At 39.3% G+C, this 20,365-nt stretch overlaps 1 protein-coding gene and 1 non-coding gene across 2 annotated transcripts; one reads left to right on the top strand and one right to left on the bottom strand.

The window, feature by feature from the left end:
- Positions 1–10,178: 10,178 nt before the first annotated feature.
- LOC145406231 (5S ribosomal RNA) lies at positions 10,179–10,297 on the top strand. Its single transcript, XR_013898508.1, has one exon. It is a non-coding gene; the product is annotated as a 5S ribosomal RNA (ribosomal RNA).
- An 852-nt stretch (positions 10,298–11,149) lies between these two features.
- On the bottom strand, positions 11,150–20,365 carry LOC145406174 (3-chlorobenzoate-3,4-dioxygenase oxygenase subunit-like). Its single transcript, XM_080277372.1, has 5 exons — positions 20,241–20,365; positions 15,264–15,381; positions 14,143–14,237; positions 11,479–11,571; positions 11,150–11,286 (listed from the first exon to the last, which is right to left on the bottom strand). The coding sequence occupies exons 1-5, from the start codon at positions 20,293–20,295 to the stop codon at positions 11,150–11,152; spliced, it is 498 nt and encodes a 165-aa protein (XP_080133498.1). The 5' UTR covers positions 20,296–20,365.

Genomic DNA, 20,365 nt, shown 5'->3' on the forward strand with positions numbered 1-20,365 from the left:
TTAATTAGGAAGGTAAGAACTCACGAATAAGGCGGGGATATCCTAACATTGACAGAATCCTGACTGAAGGGAAAAAGCAAAGATAACCATTACTATTAACTGGAAAAACGTACCGTTACTATAGGGGGGGGGAAATACTATAAAAGGGAAAAAATACCTCTGCTATAAATGGAAAAGGGTTACCGTCACTCCGAAAAAAATACCTTTACAATTAAAGAAAACAATACCGTCGCTGTAAATGGTATTCTTGTCTTCACTGCAGTTTCGTCTTTATTTTATTGTTATTGCTTTCTCTGTATAATTTAACTCAGCTTGGTTGGCGTTGGGGGGACTGGAAAGGTTAAACAAAATATTAAGGGCATCAGTACGACGTGGCTGTTTTAAGTTGAAGACAATAGCCTGGTAGTAACGATATTAAATCATACTCTTATTTTTTACTCATAACTTAGCCAACTCTCTGTCATGAATGTTGAGTTGTAAGAATATATTAGCACTCGAATATGGTGCTTGTCACGAAGAAGTGGTTAGAGCTCTACGTGTAGTACTGACTTTACTGCCTGATACGTGAAATAAGCTGCAAAAGGACGAAAATCTTGGTCAAGCTAAACAGAGAATAGGGGGCTGTCCTAATCTGAACATAATAGTCTGGTAGCGGTAATGTAAAACTTGAAAACTATTGACAATACTGAAGGGTTAAGGCAGCATTGCTAGCGGAATGCCTGTGTGTAGTCCTGGATTCCTTATTTATAGTGTATAAAGTGGATAATGCAGTGTTTTTGTTTGTCTTTACTACCCATCTCATTTAACTTCATCAGCCCGAGGATGTAATTCTTCATTCTTTTTCTCTTCTGACGATTATATTCAACTTTGGAAACCACCTAGGTTGTGAAGGAATTAATGAAGGGTTATCTAACCCCTCCAATTCGGGGGAAAAAATTCAGTAGAACTTAATCGTCTGGCTATAACAAGACCAAAATCAAGACGTCATTGTACTCAAGAATGTAGTTACCTATTAGACTTTTTTTTTTTATTATTACTCAGACTGAAAGGTTTTTGTTTGTTTAATTTATTTTTCTATTTACTTTGAGGAAAGATGTCTGCCTTTGCTAACACCGAAGTTCTGTAGATTTTCTTTGGAAACCCCTAAATGCAGTCCTCCCCGTTTTTCTTACGACAGCTCTTCAGAGAGAACTAGTTTATCATTAAACGGTCACTATGAGTTCACAAACTGTTCTACTTCCTTTGGTATTGTTATTAAAATTTGAAATGTTATATGACCCGTCTGCTGTCGTGCCATCTCCTTGGTGTATTCCCAACAAATACTACAGTGGCTTCCTCTGCTTTGAAGAAATGAGAATGACGTTCACTGGAGCAAGCTAACTTGTGGCGTGGCCAAAAGGGTTGCCAGGGTGACTCTAGCCATCCCTAAAATATGCCTGGACACCTCAGTGGCCATCTCAAATTTCGGGGGAATACCTCCTGACCTGTTTTGCCTGGGCCAGTCCTTGGCCCACCCCATTTTAAAAATCCCAGCAAACGCCGCCGAAACTACAAAACGGCTGATTATAAAAATTTGGCATTCTTGATATCTTTAGCTTAGGGAAAGCCAATACAGAAATGGCAGAATTGGCTCTTTATTCTTTCTGTGGCACTTCTTCCTGACTGGCATCATGTTCTGTTGTTATGTTCTTGTTACAGTTCAGTAATTAAAATTGAGAGACGGTCATTTCAGGCTAAGTTAGGATAATAAGGGTATAAAAGCTCGCTTTTACTTTTAGCTGTACAGTATTTTAAGTTCGTCCACTGGTCTGCCATAATTTAGCAGAAATTTTCTTTTTGCAAGTTCTTTCTCTTAAAGCTAAGTGGTCAATGGCTCTACATTATATACAGTACTTTCTCTTCAGACTACAAGAGATTCAGGTTAAGTAATGTGAAGCCGCGAGATGTAGATGTTAAGCCTGTCTCCTCTTTTATTTTACAGACTTATGAGGGGATTGAATTTGGTTGGCTCATTGATAGTTTTTCTTCTATCATTTATGGCCCTCAGTTAGGCAGGCTTTTATTATTATTATTATTATTATTATTATTATTATTTTTATTGTTGGTGGCAGGCTAAGTAGTGGCCACCATCATCCACTCACATGATGCAATGCTTCCTACTTCTTCCTTCACCTTTATCGTTCTTTTTCTGTCTGCCTACTTCTTCCTTCACCTGTATCGTTCTTTTTCCGTCTGCTTCCAATTTCTCCCATCTTTCCCGTCACACTTTATTCTTCTTTCCATTTCAAGTGGCTTTACACTGCCTATTGGTTTCCTGTAAGCCAGGAAACCATTTACATGCTGGGTGATACCGATATGTGTCCCCTATGTGTCAGCAAGTGGGTTGGCAGAGGGTTAGTGCCCCTCCCCATAAAACAACTAACTCAAAGTCAGACGGCCACTCCTTACGGGATTATGGCATGTGGCTATAGACAGGTGATGGATAGATAGAGATTTTTATTATCATTAATTTTTTTTCTCTCTCTCCCTCTCACTCAGGACCCAACCTCACCCCAACCGTTGCTGGGAAAGAAGTCAGATTGATGATGATGATGATGATGATGATAATCCTGAACAAAATTACGTAAGTATTACCATGGGCATAGATTGTTCACCTTCCCTTCAATGATCTGGGCTGCGATAACTGCAAGTCAAAATGGGATTGGCAGTTACTATTGTGTAACATTATTTGTTGATAGTTTGGGGATTTTATTGATAAATTTACCATATATTGGAAATTTACCTTTACTTCTAGTTATGTCTGCAATTTAAATTAGCCCAGACATATTATACTGCATATATTCACTACGGTTAGCTGTCTGCAGCCTAGACTTTTTCCCAGGAGGGCTCTTGCTTGGTTGACACAGATACAGGGTGGTTATATGCTGGTCCTTCTTTATCTTATACCTGGCGTATTGTTGTGTTTTACGGAGACGTCTCAGTCAACATTACTGAATTCTTTTCTGCATCATTTTCTACCTCATATAACCCTTTTCATGCATTTTAATGCTTGCTTGTTTTACATCCATTGATTGCTTGAGTGATTAGCACTGTAATTTCATGAGACATTTATGTCTGCACCCTTTGCGCCAGCAGATTATGTCATGCACACAATGCATAGCTAAGGTACTCCAGGCCTAGGGCACAACATGCAAACCAACCGGTATAATACAGCTTCACCTTGCGCTGATAACCAGTAAAATGTTTAGTACAAATATTGTACAGTATATGCCTACCTATTTTCAAAGCAGTTCATCACTTAAAAATTTCTTTTTAGATTTTAGGGGAAAACGTATTATTTTTCAAGTAGTAGTTTGCATTCATTGCCATTTTTTTTTTTTTTTAGTATCTTTTTTTTCCTCTGCTATTTCCAGCCAATTTCAGTATATCTCCTAATGATCTGGTTTCCTATTTAGGGATCATATGACCCAAATACAGAACTCCAAAGGAAGCTGTTGAGCATGGTTTACCACCAGCTAAGAGCCTCACCGTAGGGGAGGAAAAAATAGAAGGGTGGTAGAAAGACTATCCAGATGCATGCAATACATTTTATCTCTGCATTTACCTCAACACCTGCTTCCTACCTATTCATCAACCCAGTCACAGCATTCTTTATTTCCTCTATATGTATTTTCATATTCTGGGGAACCAGTCCTTTGTACGCCACCAGACCCAGCCATTTTACTGTCGCCATGCTTTAGTCACTCCTTTCATCAGTATGTACAAATGGTTGGTCTATCAGCCCCTTTTGTCTCTTTCATCCATTGACTTTCTTCCTCTTATATATCACAGTTACAAATATTCATGAAATTTTAGGCATCTACGGAGTTCCGTCACTATTACCAAGCGTCATTTTATCATCAGCTACGTGCGATATTTCACATTTGAAATGCAGGTAGACTATAGTTCTTTCACCTTCACTTGACTCAGATTTTCATCCATTAGGTGCCTAATTCACATATTTGAATGGTGGAACAGGACAATGCTATGGCTCTATAGCCTCTTAATAGTACTTCTTCATGACTGACATTATTCTGTTGTTAATCGATTCTTACAACTCTGTATTCAAGATGTAGAGACAGCAATTTTATGCCAAGTGAAATAACTGAATGTATTGAGAGCAAGAAGCACATAAAGAGACTAGTGAAGAGAAAAAAGAATGAGGTAAATGATGATCTAGGAAGAAAAATGAATGCAGCTTACTCTGAAAATCGGAAGTTATTCTGGAAAGAGGTGCAGAAAGGTAGAAGTGACAGTGGAAAGAAATGTAAAAGTGTGAAGGATGTAAGTGGTAGATTATTAACCCATAGGCGAGAAGTAAGGACTAGATGGAAAGAATATTTTGAAAGTCTGATGAATGGGAATGGAGAGAGCAAAGCAATTGTTAACATGATTGGTTTGGGGGGTGTGCAGAGAAGGAATGCAGTGCCAGGAACCATGACACTCGCAGGGGTGAAGAAGCGACTGAAAAATGGGAAAGCAGCCGGGGATGATGAGGTGTATGCAGAGATGATGCTTGAGTGTAGTGGGGAGAGTGGAATGAAGTGCTTGCTGGTGATACGTAAGAAGGCATGGATGACTGAAACTGTGCCAGTAGAATGGAAAAAGGCAGTGATTGTACCCTTGTACAAAAATAAAGGTGAGCGAAGTGAGTGCAAGAATTATCATGGCATAAGTCTATTGAGTGTTGTAGGGAAGGTATATGGAAGAATTATTGTAGAAAAAGTAAGAGATCAGAAGTCCTACTGAGCGACGAACACGGTGGCTTTAATAGTGGCAGAGGATGTGTGGATCAAATATTTGCAGTGAGACAAATACTAGAGAAGGCGTGTGAGAAGGACAATAAGGTGTTTTTGGCATTTATGGACCTGGAAAAAGCATATAACAAAATAGACAGAGAAGGATTGTGGTTTTGCGTACATCCGGTGTAGATGGTAAGCTGCTAGGTGCTGTCAAGTGTTTTTATGGTAATAGTGAGGCATGTGTAAGGGTAAATGGGCATCTAAGTGAATGGTTCACGATCAATGTAGGCGTGCATCAAGGTTGCATGATGTCCCCATGGTTGTTCAGTATATATATATATATATATATATATATATATATATATATATATATATATATATATATATATATATATATATATATGGGTGATGAGAGAAGTAAAAACACGAGTATTGGAGAGAACAAATGGTGATGGATGGAATCTCATATTTGTTGTAAGCTGATGACGCAGTGCTACCTGCAAATACCGGACAAGAGCTTGATAGACTAGTGCAGAGCTTTACCTGTGAGTGTCGTGCCTTGAGAATAAACGTAAAAAAGGGTAAAGTGATGGTTATTGAGTGAGATTGTGACTCCCTTTGTGATGTTAGTGAATGGAGAGAGAGAGACTGGAATTGGTGAGAGTTCAAATACCTGGGTACAGTGATAGAAAAGAGAGGAAGATGTGCAAAAGAAGTGGAAAGTAGAGTGACACATGGAAGGAAAGTAGCTGGTGCTATGAAAGCCTTGATGAGAAACAGAGGCTTAAGTGTTGCAGCTGCACAAGGCTTACATGAAGGGGTGTTAGTGCCAACTTTAACATACGGATGTGAGACTGTGGTGTAGCATGAAAATGAAAAGTCATGAGTGGGAGCAGTGGAGATGGGACTGCTGAGGAATGTATGTGGAGTACAGAGAGTGGATAGGATATGGAATAATGTGAAATGTGGAAGATGTGGAATGAGGAAGTCTGTGGACACCAGAATCGAAGAGAGTGTACTGAGATGGGTTGGTCATGTGGAGAGAATGGATGGCAATAGAGTAGTGAAAATGGTATATCTGAGCAAATATGAAGGAGGGAGGAGATGAGTTAGGCCAAGATGATGGAGGGATATGGTGGATGAGTGTCTGAGGAAGAGAGGTATGGAAGTAGGTGAGGCTACGGGACTGACAAGAGACCGAGCTGGATGGATGAGTTTTGTGCGAAGAAACACATGTCCAGGGATTTGGCACCACCTTTTGATGTGACAGCGTTCAGATTGGCCCTGTCAGATAGGTATATGTGAAGCTACAGAACGTGGTGATCTGTTGGAGCCTGGATTTCAAGGGCTTGAATGATGAGTGAATGGATGCATGGCCCACTGAATTGGGCAAACTATGGCCGTCTGGACGTTGCTACTCCTCACCCTACCCTAGGGTGGAAATCAGGTCTGGATGATGATGATGGTGATGATAAAGTGAATAGAGTATAGTTCATCTTTCAGCTTCTTACAGTAGTTAGCTTCGTTTTTCACCCACTCTGGTCATGAGATCTGTAATAACCCCATCAAGTTAGACGCTAAGCAGTAATGGAAACAACACATACTCTTGTCTCATTCTAACACTGATAATGAACCAGTCACTCAAACAGCTTTCCAGATGCAAAACTCAGTTAATGGGGTAAGGTAAAGGGCAGCCAATGGAATAAGAATTTAATATCATACTTGATACTTGGTGCAAACATTTTACATCTTTAGTAACATTTGCATACACAGCATCAGTACAATGAGGTATATATCCCGGTAAGAATTTTCAGTAGGCAGATGTTTGGCATAATACAGTAATAAACTGTACAACAAACATGAATGAAAGCATAGTATGGTTACATAAAAGGGATTTTCATACAAACTGCCGTCTGTACAGCTGTGTAGTGCTGTACTTAAAAGGCTTACATGCTAAGGCACTAGAACACTATACCATTTTAGTGTACTGTATTTCCAAACAAACTAATGAGTAGCTCTTGCATGTACTTTCCACAAGAGCTTGTCGAGTACACGACTTGACATACAAAATATATCTAGGTGTACAGAGAAAAGGCTACAAGAAAGTTTCATGTTTAAAAATATAGTCTGATATATTTTTGTTCTGTACTAAGTCTGAGCACCATACAAAATCTGAATTACAATGCAGTACATTGTAACTGTTGAATGATGACAGTTGTCCATTCAGTCCTTACAATCATCATCCTGACGTCTTGTTTGCACCTAAGGATTGGGTGAGGTAGGGTCCAGAAAACAAGCTGAGATAACAGTACAGGCGCAGAACTAATCAACAACATGCCCAGTGAAAATGGCAGACGCTCTTTCGCCCACCATTCAAGTCTCCAGAATCTTGGCTCCACCTTACAGGCCTAACCATCTGTATATACAGTTGTTCTTTGCAGATGCACTTCCACTTCACATTACCTACCAGCCAGAATCAGTCTGATGACTGTCAGTGTAAAAATGGGATGTCAGATCCTTCTCATGTGCTCCTCCGTACATACCAGTAATTCATACAATCAGCTTAGAACCCTGTCAGTTCCCTAACCTTATCCAGATTCCATACCTCGCTTCTTACACACACATTTACCATATCCATCCACCCTCTTCTTGGACTACTATACTTCTTCCTGCCTTCAAACTCATTCATATATATCAGTACCTCTTTCATTACCCCTTCGTCACCTTAAATCCATCGTCCAAATGACCACATCATCTGAGCACAATCTCTTCAACCCTAATGTGAACAGACTTCCATGTTTTACATCTTTCACAGATCACAGTACAGTAATCACTCGATTGTCTGGTTGTTCTGTATCTGAACGTTAGGCCTTGGCTCTGTTATATCCGTATCCGGATTTATTTGTCTGTATCCGAATATAAAATTTCCAACATCTCCGGTTGGGCAGCCTACAAATTAAAAAAATTAGTTTGGTGGCCGGATGGCCTCTCTGGCCAAGTGCAAGTAAAAGATCTTTACCCACAGGCTGAGCAAATATGGCTGTCTGTTCCCCCTCCCCCCACATCCCATTTTTTTCCCCTCCTCCCACATCCCATAAAGCTATATACTTTTGAATACTGTACTTGCTCTCCTCACGACACCACTCACATTGTTAATTATTCTAACTAAACACACCCTTTATGTACTCCACAAGTTTTCCAGTTTGCTGGGGATCTCCCATAATCCCTCCCAGCCTGTCATAAGCCCAAATCCATGAAGCTTGTAAAGGACAACTGTAAGAGAATATATCTGCTAATTTGTAAGACTAGTAGCAATGGACTGGCAAATTTTGTTCATTTTACACCTAAAATAGCAGCCTTTTACAATATATGTACCTGTATTTCTCTTTACCTATGAACTGTGCCAACATTTGTTTGCACTGTACCTACAAAAAATTATATCAGACTTTACACTTACAAATAGGATAAACACTTACATCTAACCTCATAGTACCATCTGTTAGGCATAGGGGCCCAAAGAGTTTTTGTCATTAATGTCTGTGCCTGATGGTCTTATAGTTAGAATATGCCAGTTGTAGTGACAGCTTTGCACAGGTTCATTTTCCAGGTTGTGTGACAGGGGCTTTTTCAATCATGCTGGGAGGGGTAGCGCTTTCCTGTTGCCTAGCTGGTTGTAGGAGCCGTGGCACAGTGGGTTAGAGCGCTCTGACCAAAGGGTCGGAGGTTCGAGTCCACCAAAGGGTCATTGGTAGACATCAGGAAGAGCATCTGGTCATAAAGTGCAACACACTCCAAAACCAAAAGTCCTCTACCCAGGGGCAATGCCTTGGCTTCTAACGAGAAAAAGGGAACACGATGTAAAAACTCAAAATATAAACCCAAAGCTTGACTATTGTATCCCAAAACATTTAAGGGTATGGGACTTCGTTAGGATTCAAAAACAAACTTATGATTAGCTTCCTGTTGTAACTATGGTATTTATTTTTGCATGAAAGTCAAGGAGTTTGCAGAATTTACCTAGCTTATGTTCCTCCTTTCCCAAGAATATCTCAGTTAACAGAGAAGTACTGTCATGAGCTGTTGTTTTTGCAGGGCTTCAAAGGAAAAGAAAGTGCACAAATTTTCCAACTCTCAATCTTCTTGCAAATCAGAGTCTGAGTTATAGGAGAGAAATGATCACAAGTCTGACAGTTAATCCAGGCCTTGACCAATACCTTTGGTGGCATTACATGACTGAAAACCCTCCAATCACTTCAGGGAGACTCAAACTGGTAAAATCCACCATGAGACCCCCAGGCATCTAATACCTACAACAGCTACCTACAAAAATAGTTACTTTGTTTACCCCATGAAAAAATAATCTAAGTATTGTGAAATCCCTACAATAAGTATAAAAATATTACCCCTGTAAGTTTTTTTTTTTTTTTTTTTCTCTTCAGACAGTTATATTCATTGTATTACAGTATAAACTTTTCAGACTGGCTGGGTTTGAGTTAGAGTTCATTAACTGGTTTATAGCTAGAGACTGCTCTATCCTTAAGTTGCACAGAATATAAAGTATGTCACAGGATTCAGGGGGTTAATACAATATGGTCACATACTGTGATAAAAATCTGTACTGAAACTAAGCAGCACACATATGCAATACAGTATATAGTGTAAAAGTAGAATCTGAAACAGTGATAAGGAAGAGGGAAGTGAGCATGAGGTAAAGAGTTGCTGCATGACAGTACAGTATTGTGGTCCCCACTAATATATGGAAGCCTAGCTTGGACCCTGTTAGAATGGCACAAGTCAAGGGTAAGGGCAGTGGAAATTAGTTGAGAGGTGCACGTGGAGTTACGGGGAGAGACAGACAAACAAGGACTTAAAGGGGTGCTGTGGTATTCGTGAAGAAGTGATCGAAAGCATTAAAACAAATATGAGATGGTGTGGATCTATGGAGATGATGGAGAGTGGCTGACTGACTAGAAAGATATATATGAATGAGGAAGAGATCAAGGATGAGATGGGAGAACTGAATGGAGAGGTAAATGAAAGAGGGGAAGTATGGGTTAGAGGAAGGGCAGACAAATGCAGAGGACAGGGCAACATGGAGGCAAGTTATTTGTGGCCATCCCTTTTGAGATTAAGGGGTCAGGCTGTAGACAAATAGATAGGTTAAAGCATCTGGCTACAGACAAACAGATACAAAGATAGGGCTGAAATGTTGTAGGTGAAAAATTAGTTAAAATGGTAACACTGTCTCATAGCACATTCATCGAAGAGTAGGCAAGGGAAGAAATTGGTTCAAAGGGCAAGACAAATGTGTCAGGACACTATTTTGTCATAGTTATCCTCTGTGGAAAGCTCAAGGGAGGGGGCATGAGTGATAACTTAAGCTTCAGTATGTTTATGGCCAACGGCCATACCACGTTCAGTACACCGCTTCCTGTCCGATCAGCGAAGTTAAGCAACGTTGGGTCTGGTTAGTACTTGGATGGGTGACCGCCTGGGAACACCAGATGCTGTTGGCATCCCTATGTGTCAAGTGGGGTTGGTGGAGGATTAGTGCCCCTCCCTGTAAAACAATTAACTCTAAGCCCTTGGCCACCCCGTTTGGGATACATGGTGTCTGGCAATGAATGAATGAAAAAAATGTTTATGATAACTCACAGTTCAGAATATGAAGTACATTACGAATAAATGGTGTACTGCTACTACATGGAACAAAATTTGAAGTCGAGATTCGCCTTCTTGAATTGGCAGCTCGAAACCACAGTGTAAGAGAAATAGAGTTGTTACAGGGATGATAAATGTACTATGCTGTATGGTACCAAGAGTAAACAAGACCAGGTTCTTAGAAGCTTGATTTCTGACTACAAGATAAAATAATGAATGCTACAGTAGTCCCTTTGTTATAAAAAAAAAAAAAAAAAAAAAAAAAAAAATCATAATTAAAAAAACTAATAATAACATGCTATAAATTGGCACATACCTTTGAGGACTTAAAGAATGTAGCTACTACTGTACTAACTGACAAAAATCTTCAAATCTAAAGCTGAGTACCATACTATATGTAAAGAAAAAGAATATTATCTGTACATATCATGCATTGCCTGAAAAAAGGATCTAACTGCCATATACTGGCCAGATAATATTTACTATATACTGTGCAATATATTATATACACAATACCATTATAAATCTTTTGTATACTATTATATCCTTTATGACTGCCGATAAATAAATATTATACAGTACAGTACTCTGCTATACTGCATGATCCTCTGATAAACGCATTCAGCAGCAAGAATATATGTACTGCACCACTTTTGATAAATTACCCTGATATTTAAAGTCTTTGCATACAGTATTATAATGCCTCTCTATTCCACTAAAGTGTTGAAGTAGTGAGGACTGAACTCTGTGAACCCGATGGCCAGTGATCCACTTGTTGGACAAACTCTTACAGGATATACGACGGCAGACATATCCTGACGGGTTCTTGGATGAATGCACTTCCCTATAAAATAAAGTAATAATTCATCATAAAAGCATATGTGGCTCAGCATATAACAAACTGAACTAATAAACTTTTTCAACAAAATAATTAAAAGTAGTGCAGTCTGGTGTATCACAAAAGTACTGGATTTATTATAATTCATTCACAATACAGTACTGTATCCATGTAAAGCACCACATGATTTTGTTTTACCTGTCTTAAGGTCAAACTTCCAGCCATGATATGGGCACTTGACACACAAATAGTCTGGCAGGCTCTCAATGTCTCCAATGTGGAGTGGTCCTCCTTAATGGAATGGAAAAAATATATACTGCTGTATATACACTTTCAGTGGTGAACTTTGAATAGAAATAGTACAGTCAACTCTCAACAAGTACAGAGTGTCATAAGTGCCACTCCAAACACAACTGCATACATTTATGTATATTCATGTGAAAATTACCAAGCAAACAAGCAAGTAACAATTAACTCATAGCCAGCACAGCACACTAGCACATAAACACTGCTGATACACCACGTATCGGTGTGTGTATCCCAAGTTCAAAGAATATTTGGCTCCTCACCTCTGGGTTTTCTCCACTGGGAAGTTAAAGAGAAATCAGTGTCACCGACAGCTGTACGTTCAGTTATAGGAGGCCACACTTCCCAGTATTCTTATGAAATACACACAATGCTGGTGCTACAGAGAGTTGCATCATACAGTTCTTGTGTAAGAGTTGCATCATATAGTTCTTACATAACTTACACAACTTGTTTCATATCAAGGAAATAGCATTATCTACCATCTACTTCTACGGCAGTGCTCTTGCACCCTCTCTCTTCTGTGCTTCTGAATTTGGCCTTACAGCAAAGAGGGACCAACCTTCCTCTCTCATCCACCCCAGCACAGATAGCTGAAGCCCCAGTTGTTGCTTCAGAGGAAACACCCTCCTTACAATCCTCTGATAGTGACCCATGCCATCTTACAGAAAGCCCTACTAATCACAGTCAGCACCACGGACATGAGGATCATTGAGCCATAAACCATATGACAATATCTTGTCCTGTGGTCAGTCAGTCAATACCTGATGGCTTAAGGATGAATGAGAGGGATGTCCTTTCAACTGAGAATGCATCATACATCAGTCATACAGTTATGTACCTAAGAGCAACTTTGATTTATGTTTGTAAGTGTAGCCCACAAAACTTTCAGCAATGATGACATTACCTCATTGGTCAGGTGAAACTGAGCAGAGTTTGTTAGTATGAATACTGTATGGCATTTCCCCGTCTTATTACAGATGAGGTTATAATGTAAGCCTGTGACTTCCTGACACTGCATTGATAACCAACCAAGTCTCATTCCCATTCGTTTCTTAAGGGATCACCTTTAAAGACGCTAAGGCAGGGCTACTCAACTGGTGGCCCGCAGGCCAAATCCAGCCCTTGAGTCGTTTATGTTTGGCCCTTTGACCAACTCAGAAGTATGAAATTAGACAAATAAACAACCATAAAATGGAAAGTTTAGCATTCTTCTTTTTATTTATGTATTTAGTGGAAAATGTAAACACAAATACAGTAATATGTGAATTTCTCATTTCTTTCTGTGTATAAGTGTTTTGTTAGAGGGAAAAAAATAGAGGTAAAATAATGTATGGCCCTTTTGTTAATCTGAGTTTTATAATGCGGCACTATTCCTAGTTTTTTTTTTTTTTTTTTTCCTGACTCTGGGCATAGGCTTCACAGCCTGCTCTCAAGGCCCAGTAGTCCAATACACCTTTACATGTCACCACTTCGGCATTAAAACCTACCGTCCATACTGATTACATGCTAGGGCTGTTTCATACAGGACTGGTGTATTGGTATTAGCGGGGGTAGAGTAGTTGAATAGCGCTGCATTAAGGTGTCAAACACAGAAAGTCACTAGTCATCCCAGGCCCACCCTGCCAGTCATTTCAGAAAGATTATAGGTTCAGCATCTTATGTTACTATGAAAAACTTATAACCTGTTTCTGGATTCATACTTTATTACAGTAAAGGTTCATGCACCTTATCAATAATTTGAGTCAGTACAACTGCTCCCAGATATATAAATGACTGTCGGCATGTACCATGTATTTTCTATACATATGCCACCTGAAGTTGTATCTTAGTTATCCTGATGTCACAGCCCAGATAATTTAACAAGCAATATAATGTAGCAACCCAGTGTTGCAGTGTTAAAGCTGGTCATACATAAATATCAGACATGGAACTGTACTGCCTTTAGCTGGGTGGCCATATAGTTCATAGGCTTACAGGTATCCCTTGCTTTATGTTATTTCAATTAATGATACTTTGCTCTGGTGATCCTGGTTTTTATAACACTGTTTTCTGGTCAGCAGTGCAATATTGTAAAGGTACTTCAGGTTTGCTGTATAATATATTTAGCTGTAGAAATAAAATGAGGTGTGTGTGTGTGTGTGTGTGTGTGTGTGTGTGTGTAAAATAGTGTCTTTACCATTACATTACCTGAAGCATTTTTTTTTTTTTTTTTTTTTTTCAATGTATTTATGGCTGATACTGACAGTGGTTTATAGTGATAGCACTTGTATGTAGTGCTTTGGGTTGTTATGAACAAGGCTACTGTTGACTTGGGTTGGGTAAAAGTATCTCCCACAAGACCAGCCTTGAGATCCATGGCAATGTATCCCCACTGCACGCATGTTGCTATGTGTGTACATAAAGCTTGAAGGTTCCCAGGAGGTAACAAAGTCTTGAAGAAAATGGTGATGGGTGGGAAAAACTTGATTTATATACTGTCTGGCAATAGATAGATAGATAGACATGTTATACAGAAGGTTTATTAATGTATTAAACCTTAGTAATGAAACTTACCCGCATGAGGACAGTGCTCGGAGATTGCATAAACAACATTCCCATAACGGAAAAGGGCCACTTCTTGTTCATTTACTGTAACTAGTCGACCAGTTCTGAAGAAGAAAAAAAAATGTAATATTTTAGTAAGGCAGATGTGGAAGCCTAATACTGTATAATGCAGGGTAAAATTCAGTTTGCATTATTCATGGGTCACTGGTTCCTGATAATGTCACAGATAAGGAAATGTTGAATACAGAATTTAGAAACCTATAAAAAGAATTTAAATTATTCTTCACTTTCAAAATCTAACCTATGATAGATCAGTCCAGCTTTACCAATAGTATACAACTTGTGCATCTACCCATCATGATTTATTCGGTCAGATGTTGCAAAAAGTCAAGCCGAACCAGCCTTGTTTCAAATTCTAGATGCAATGCTGCTCAAGCAAATATTGTAACAGCCAATCCCATGTTACCTCCTTTTGTGATGTAGGAACATGAGGCTAGGCTACTATAATCCTGGATTCAGTACTGGCAGGTCCCATCATACAAGTGGAATATGTTAATGAAGGACTGCTCGGATAGCGAAATGTCGTACTGTATATTGGAGTGAAAAATAGGATTGCAAAACTGAGTACATAACTTATGGGGAAAATAGGGTTAGGTTAACTGATTGTGCTTTCATCACCAAATTAGGTCGAAATTGCCCATTCTCGTATCATCGGTTTCTCGTATAGCAGATGTTTGTATAACTCGCTTCCCCAGAGTGGTTTCCCCACCAACTTCAACCAATGGCTGTTCCAACTGTTAGAGAATTTTTATGAATGGAGGACACCCGTAATCTGGTTTATGGATTTTTTTTTTTTTTAATTCATTTGTTTTTCCTTCCTCTGCTCTGTTATTGTAAAAATAAATACATAAATAAATAACTGGACCTACCTGCGCATTTGAGGTACATGACCAGCCTACCTCCCTTCATGGCATTATGTGACAGAAGAACCTCCAGCCACCTCTTGGGGATTGAGCCTCTACAAGGCTGTCCCTCTGGCTAGAGTATTCTGACCATTAGACCATCAGCATAAGTTGCATTAAGTAAATGGTTAATAGTTACCAAGACAAAGAGATATGAAAGTGACTGACCTGAGTGAAACCTTGCGACTAGGCGACCTCAGTGACACAGAACTCTGCCACCTGGCCTCACCTCCACACACAACCACCTCACTGGAATCCAATCTTCTTCGAGACCAGTCATATAAATCTGTAATATACCTTACAAATTAAAGAGACTGCACTAAATATATATATATATATATATATATATATATATATATATATATATATATATAAGACTTTTTGTATTAGCTGTAATCATTTGAGGTAACCAGTTTTGATAGGTGCTCAAAATTCAGTTACTCATGGCACAAAGTAACAGCTACTTGTATCTGTTAATAGTAATGGTATTCCTCGTTATATGGAGGCATATTTTGATTGCAGTGGCATCCCATGATCATCTCTGCCTCTGTACTTGACAGCCTGTGACTGCCATTTCTCAGTATCCAGAATCCAAAATGGTGGAGATCAAGAGGCTTTTGTAAAACTGATTTTTTTTTTTTTTTTTTGAAAATGGAGTTGTCATTACTATCCACCTGGTGTTTCCATCAGTAATGACTGTATCTGCTATATAAATTATTATCCTACAGTCACAGTTTTTTTTTAGAGCTCTGGCATGGAGATTTGATGATGAACAATATGTTTTTGCATGCAGGAACAGTACCAAAGAAAAAAAAATTGCGGAACGCAGCTTCTTGGGTCAAGTTGAGTCCAGCTTGAACTAGGTTGGGTGACTGTAGGCTGCCGTAGCATCTTTTAAACCTAATGGTAAACCTGGAATGTAAGCCAGGGATTCTTTTGGTGATGAATATATTCTTTCAAATTCTTCTCTTCAGTGCCAATAAATTTACTCTCAAAATTCATATGGAAAGCTTGTATTTTTGGAAATCTGGAATTTAGATTATTGGAGCTGCACTGTATACACATGCACACATGCAGCAGTATGTACACCCATATAGCCATGGAGATACTGCACATCCTTGTCTCACTTCAACACTTAATGAACAACTTTTGACATCAGCCTATGTTTCCATACACCTCATATTATATGCCAGCATAACATTTCACAACACTGAATGATTTCCTATCCACACCATACTCCATACATAAGTAAATCCTTCCATAATCTTTGCCTCCTAACTTTGTCATATGCTAGTTTCAGATCCATCTATCTATCTCTCTATTGCCAGACGCCTCAATCCCGTTTGGGGTGGCCACAAACAAATTGCCTCCAAGTCGCCCTGTCCCTCGCCATTTCACTGCCCTGCTCCCAACTCACACTCCTCTGTCTCTGGTTTCAGATCCATAAGTACCATAAATACCTTGACATTCCCTTCCACATACTTATCAGATATTGAAACTTAAAATACTGCATTCACATAAGGACTGAAGAATGCTCAGGTTGGAAGTGAAGAATTAGCAAGTTATGACTGAAGAATGTCCAGGTTAAGACTGAAGAATGTCCAGGTTAGGACTGAAGAATGTCCAGGTTAGGGCTAAAGGATTAGCAGGCTAGGACAATGAATGCCCAGATTAGGACAAAGAATGCCCAGGTTAGGACAAAAATACCCAGGGTATGAGTGAAGGATTAGAAGTTTAGGACTGAGGAATGTCCAGGTTTGGCCTGAAGAATGCCAGAGTTCTATCTTTCAATTTATCAGTCTATTGCCAGATGCCTGAATCTCATAAGGGGTAGCCATAAACAAACTGCCTCCACCTCCATGTCACCCTGTCCAGTGTCATTTTACTGCCCTCCTCCAAGCTCACACCACCCTCTCTCATATACCTCTCCACTCCATCCTTCCATCTCATCCTCGGCCTCCCCCTCCCTCTCCCCCCTCCACCTCACTCGCATACACTAGCCTCATTAGTCTCTCGCTCTTTTTCCTCCCCACACGGTCAAACCACCTCAGTGTATTTCTCTTAATGCTTTCTATCGCATGCTTAGGTCAGGAGTGAATATTGCTTAGTTAGGACCAAACACTGCCAAGGTTAGATTTCCTTACTGGTAGGCATTGCTTGAGTAATGCCCATTCCCTTTGGTTATAATAAGTAAATCTTAGCTTGATTTGTAATACAGTACATTTCCATTTTTTAACGGACTTTCAACTAGTATGAACATTCTGTTTGTCATGTACGGTATTTTAACTTGGTTTTTAAAAAGTTCTGTATGCCATGAAGATTACATCTCACTTTATCCTTATGTGAGGAAAAAGGCCTGGATGATGGTAATTGATAAAGAGTTGGTTCCAATTTCCAGTGTGTGAGTGTTCTTTTATTCCTCATAGCTATTTGTTTTTAATCCCTCATTTTCTCTTTCCAGCTATAATAAAATTGTAACATCTGGGGAAAATAGGTCATGTGCTTCAGTTTAAAAAATTATCCCACTGTATACTTTAACAGATCAAATGAATATTGCAGCACCAAGTAGCTAATTGGTATCAGTTTCCAAAAAGTGGAGAGTAGATAATGTATTTTCAGCCAAAAAATTCACACAAAAATTGTGATGTCTTTTGACATTTTCAGAGGAGGGTCTTTTCTATGACTTTTGTGGTGCACATGCTTCATTCAGTACTTAGTAAATGAGGAAGCTGTGTCCGATACCTCGTCTGTGTAGAAATAATGGTAAAACTTTACCACACAAGCACAGCAGCTCCACTTGCCTTCTTACATTCTCATGTTTTTAAGGAAAGTAACTACGGTATAGTACCATATGCAACACAGGTAACTGACTGCTTATTTCAGATGATTAAAAAACATATGTAGAACAATCAAATTTTATTTATTTTTGGCTATTGAAGGAAGCTGCTTGGATGCCCATAGCAGCTTGTTTACTGTTAATCCCACCAACCTAACCCACCTGAGCCCCTTATGATTTTAACGACCTAGGATATCTGTGAATTCCTTTCAGACCAAAGCTCAATACTCTAACCTATCCTGATCAACCTGTGAAAGACCCATTTGAATAGGAAATTTGGAAGACCTGCACCAGTGTGGTAAAGCACTTATAAAATTACAGCCAAAGTTAACCTGACAACCTAATTTTAATGTATGCACAGTAATGAAGAGAGCTAACTTAGTTGCTGTTGAATCCTCCACCCCACCTTATTTACTAAGTGTTAAGCAAAGCATTAGTGCCAGAAGTCATAGAGAAAACCTCAAATTTGGCCTGGAAGTGTTAAACATTAAAAATCTTGTGCAAATTTTTAGGCTGAAACTGTATACAGTATACCAAACAGGGCACAGTTTAACTAGAAAAAAAAGGGGCTAAACATACACTTTACTTTATGCAGTAGAAGCACCTTCTTCCTGATAGTCTGTTATATTTTTCTGATTATTTTTGTCTATCTATCTATTGCAACATGCCATAATCCCATAAGGGGTGGCCACAAACAAGGTACCTCTATGTCATCTTGTCCCCCGCCATTTCATTGTCCTGCTCCCAGCTTACACCCCCCTCTCTCGTATACCTCACCACTCCATCCCTCCATCTCATCCTTGGCCTCCCCCTCCTTCTCCCCCCTTCCACCTCACTCACATACATTTTCCTCGCCAGTCTTTCACTCTCCATCCCGTCCACATGGCCAACACACCTCAGTGTGTTTCTAATGTAGCTTGACTGTCATATTATTAGGTACAATTAAGCTACATTATGTTAGGTTTAGTTTAACACTTAGGTAAGGACAGTCATTTCTGCCATTACGCTGATGAATCAGATGAGTTGTTGCAGCAGAACAGCCAAAAACAAAGGAGGAAACAGATTTAACAAGAAATATTTATTTACCACCCCAGAAATGATCCACTCACTTGATCTAGTGCTGCCTACTTCTTCCTTAGCCTTTATCATTCTTTTTCTGTGCCTGCCCTCCTCTCTTCCTTTTTCTCCCATCTTTCCTGTCACTTCTTATTGCTTATCTTTCCTTTTCAGGTGGCTTTACATTGAGTGACAAGCCAAATGGTTTCCTGTAAGCCAAGAAACCATTTACAATGCTGGATGGTAACCATATCACCAAACCATTCGTGCTCCCTATGTGTCAACAAGTGGGTTGGTGGAGGGATAGTGCCTCTCTCCGTAAAACAAATAACTCAGAGTCAAATGGCCACCCCTTACGGGATTATGGCGTCTGGCAGTAGATAGATTGATAGATAGATAGAAATAATCAGTGTGTTTCTCACATTGATTATTTCTGGGGTGGTAAATACACGATTCTTGTTAAATCTGTTTCCTCCTTTGTTTTTAGCTGTTATGCTACAGCAACTCATATGATTCATCAGCATCATGGCAGAAAGGACTGTCCTAACCTAAGTGTTTAACTAAAGCTAACCTAACTTAGCTTAACTGTATCTAATAATATGACCCAACCAAACCTAACCTAATCTCCATTTTTTTTTTTTTTTTTTTTTTTTTTTTTTTTTTTACGTGTCCAACTCTGGGCAAAGGCTCAGGGCCTATTTCTTGGGGTCAGTGACCTATCTCAAGGCCCAGTAGTCCTCCTACACCTCCACACGTCACCACGTCAGTGCTAACACCCACCATCCATATTGAATACATGCTACGGCTGTCTCATACAGGACTGGTGTACTGGTATTAGCGGGGGTATTTTTATGACATGTCAACGGGTCATCTGGTAGATCAGGTAAGTCTGCTTTTTAGGATATTCAAATCCTTTGGGAAACAAAATCCACTTTGAGTTCCTTGAGTCTCTTCCATTATGCCAGAAACAAACAATCATAGGTAAGGCATAAGGAATGTGATGATAATAACAAGGGGGAAATTTCTAAGCAGGAAAAGATAATTTACTACTCTGGAAAATAAAAAAATACAGATAACAAAATGAAGGAATATGAATTGAAGTGGTGAGGTCTTTCTGCTGCTTGAAGTAAAGCGTACATTTACCAAAAAAGGCATTAAGGGCAGCAAGCGAAACTCATTATATTCCAAATTATCAGTTAAGTAGCACCTTGTCCCCACCCAAGTCAGGATCTCTCCTTTTTTTCCAAGCTTACCGTGAAGAGTTACACAGTCAACAGGGAAGTACATGATGTCATTCTGACTCTCCATTTTGCCCAAGTAAACCTCACTGTCTATGGCACATAAGAACCCCCCCAGACAAATATTGGTAAAATGAAAA

The sequence above is a fragment of the Coenobita brevimanus genome, chromosome 69 (genome assembly GCF_032717465.1).
Source record: "Coenobita brevimanus isolate Jiangsu-jjx chromosome 69, ASM3271746v2, whole genome shotgun sequence".
Taxonomy (NCBI): domain Eukaryota; kingdom Metazoa; phylum Arthropoda; class Malacostraca; order Decapoda; family Coenobitidae; genus Coenobita; species Coenobita brevimanus.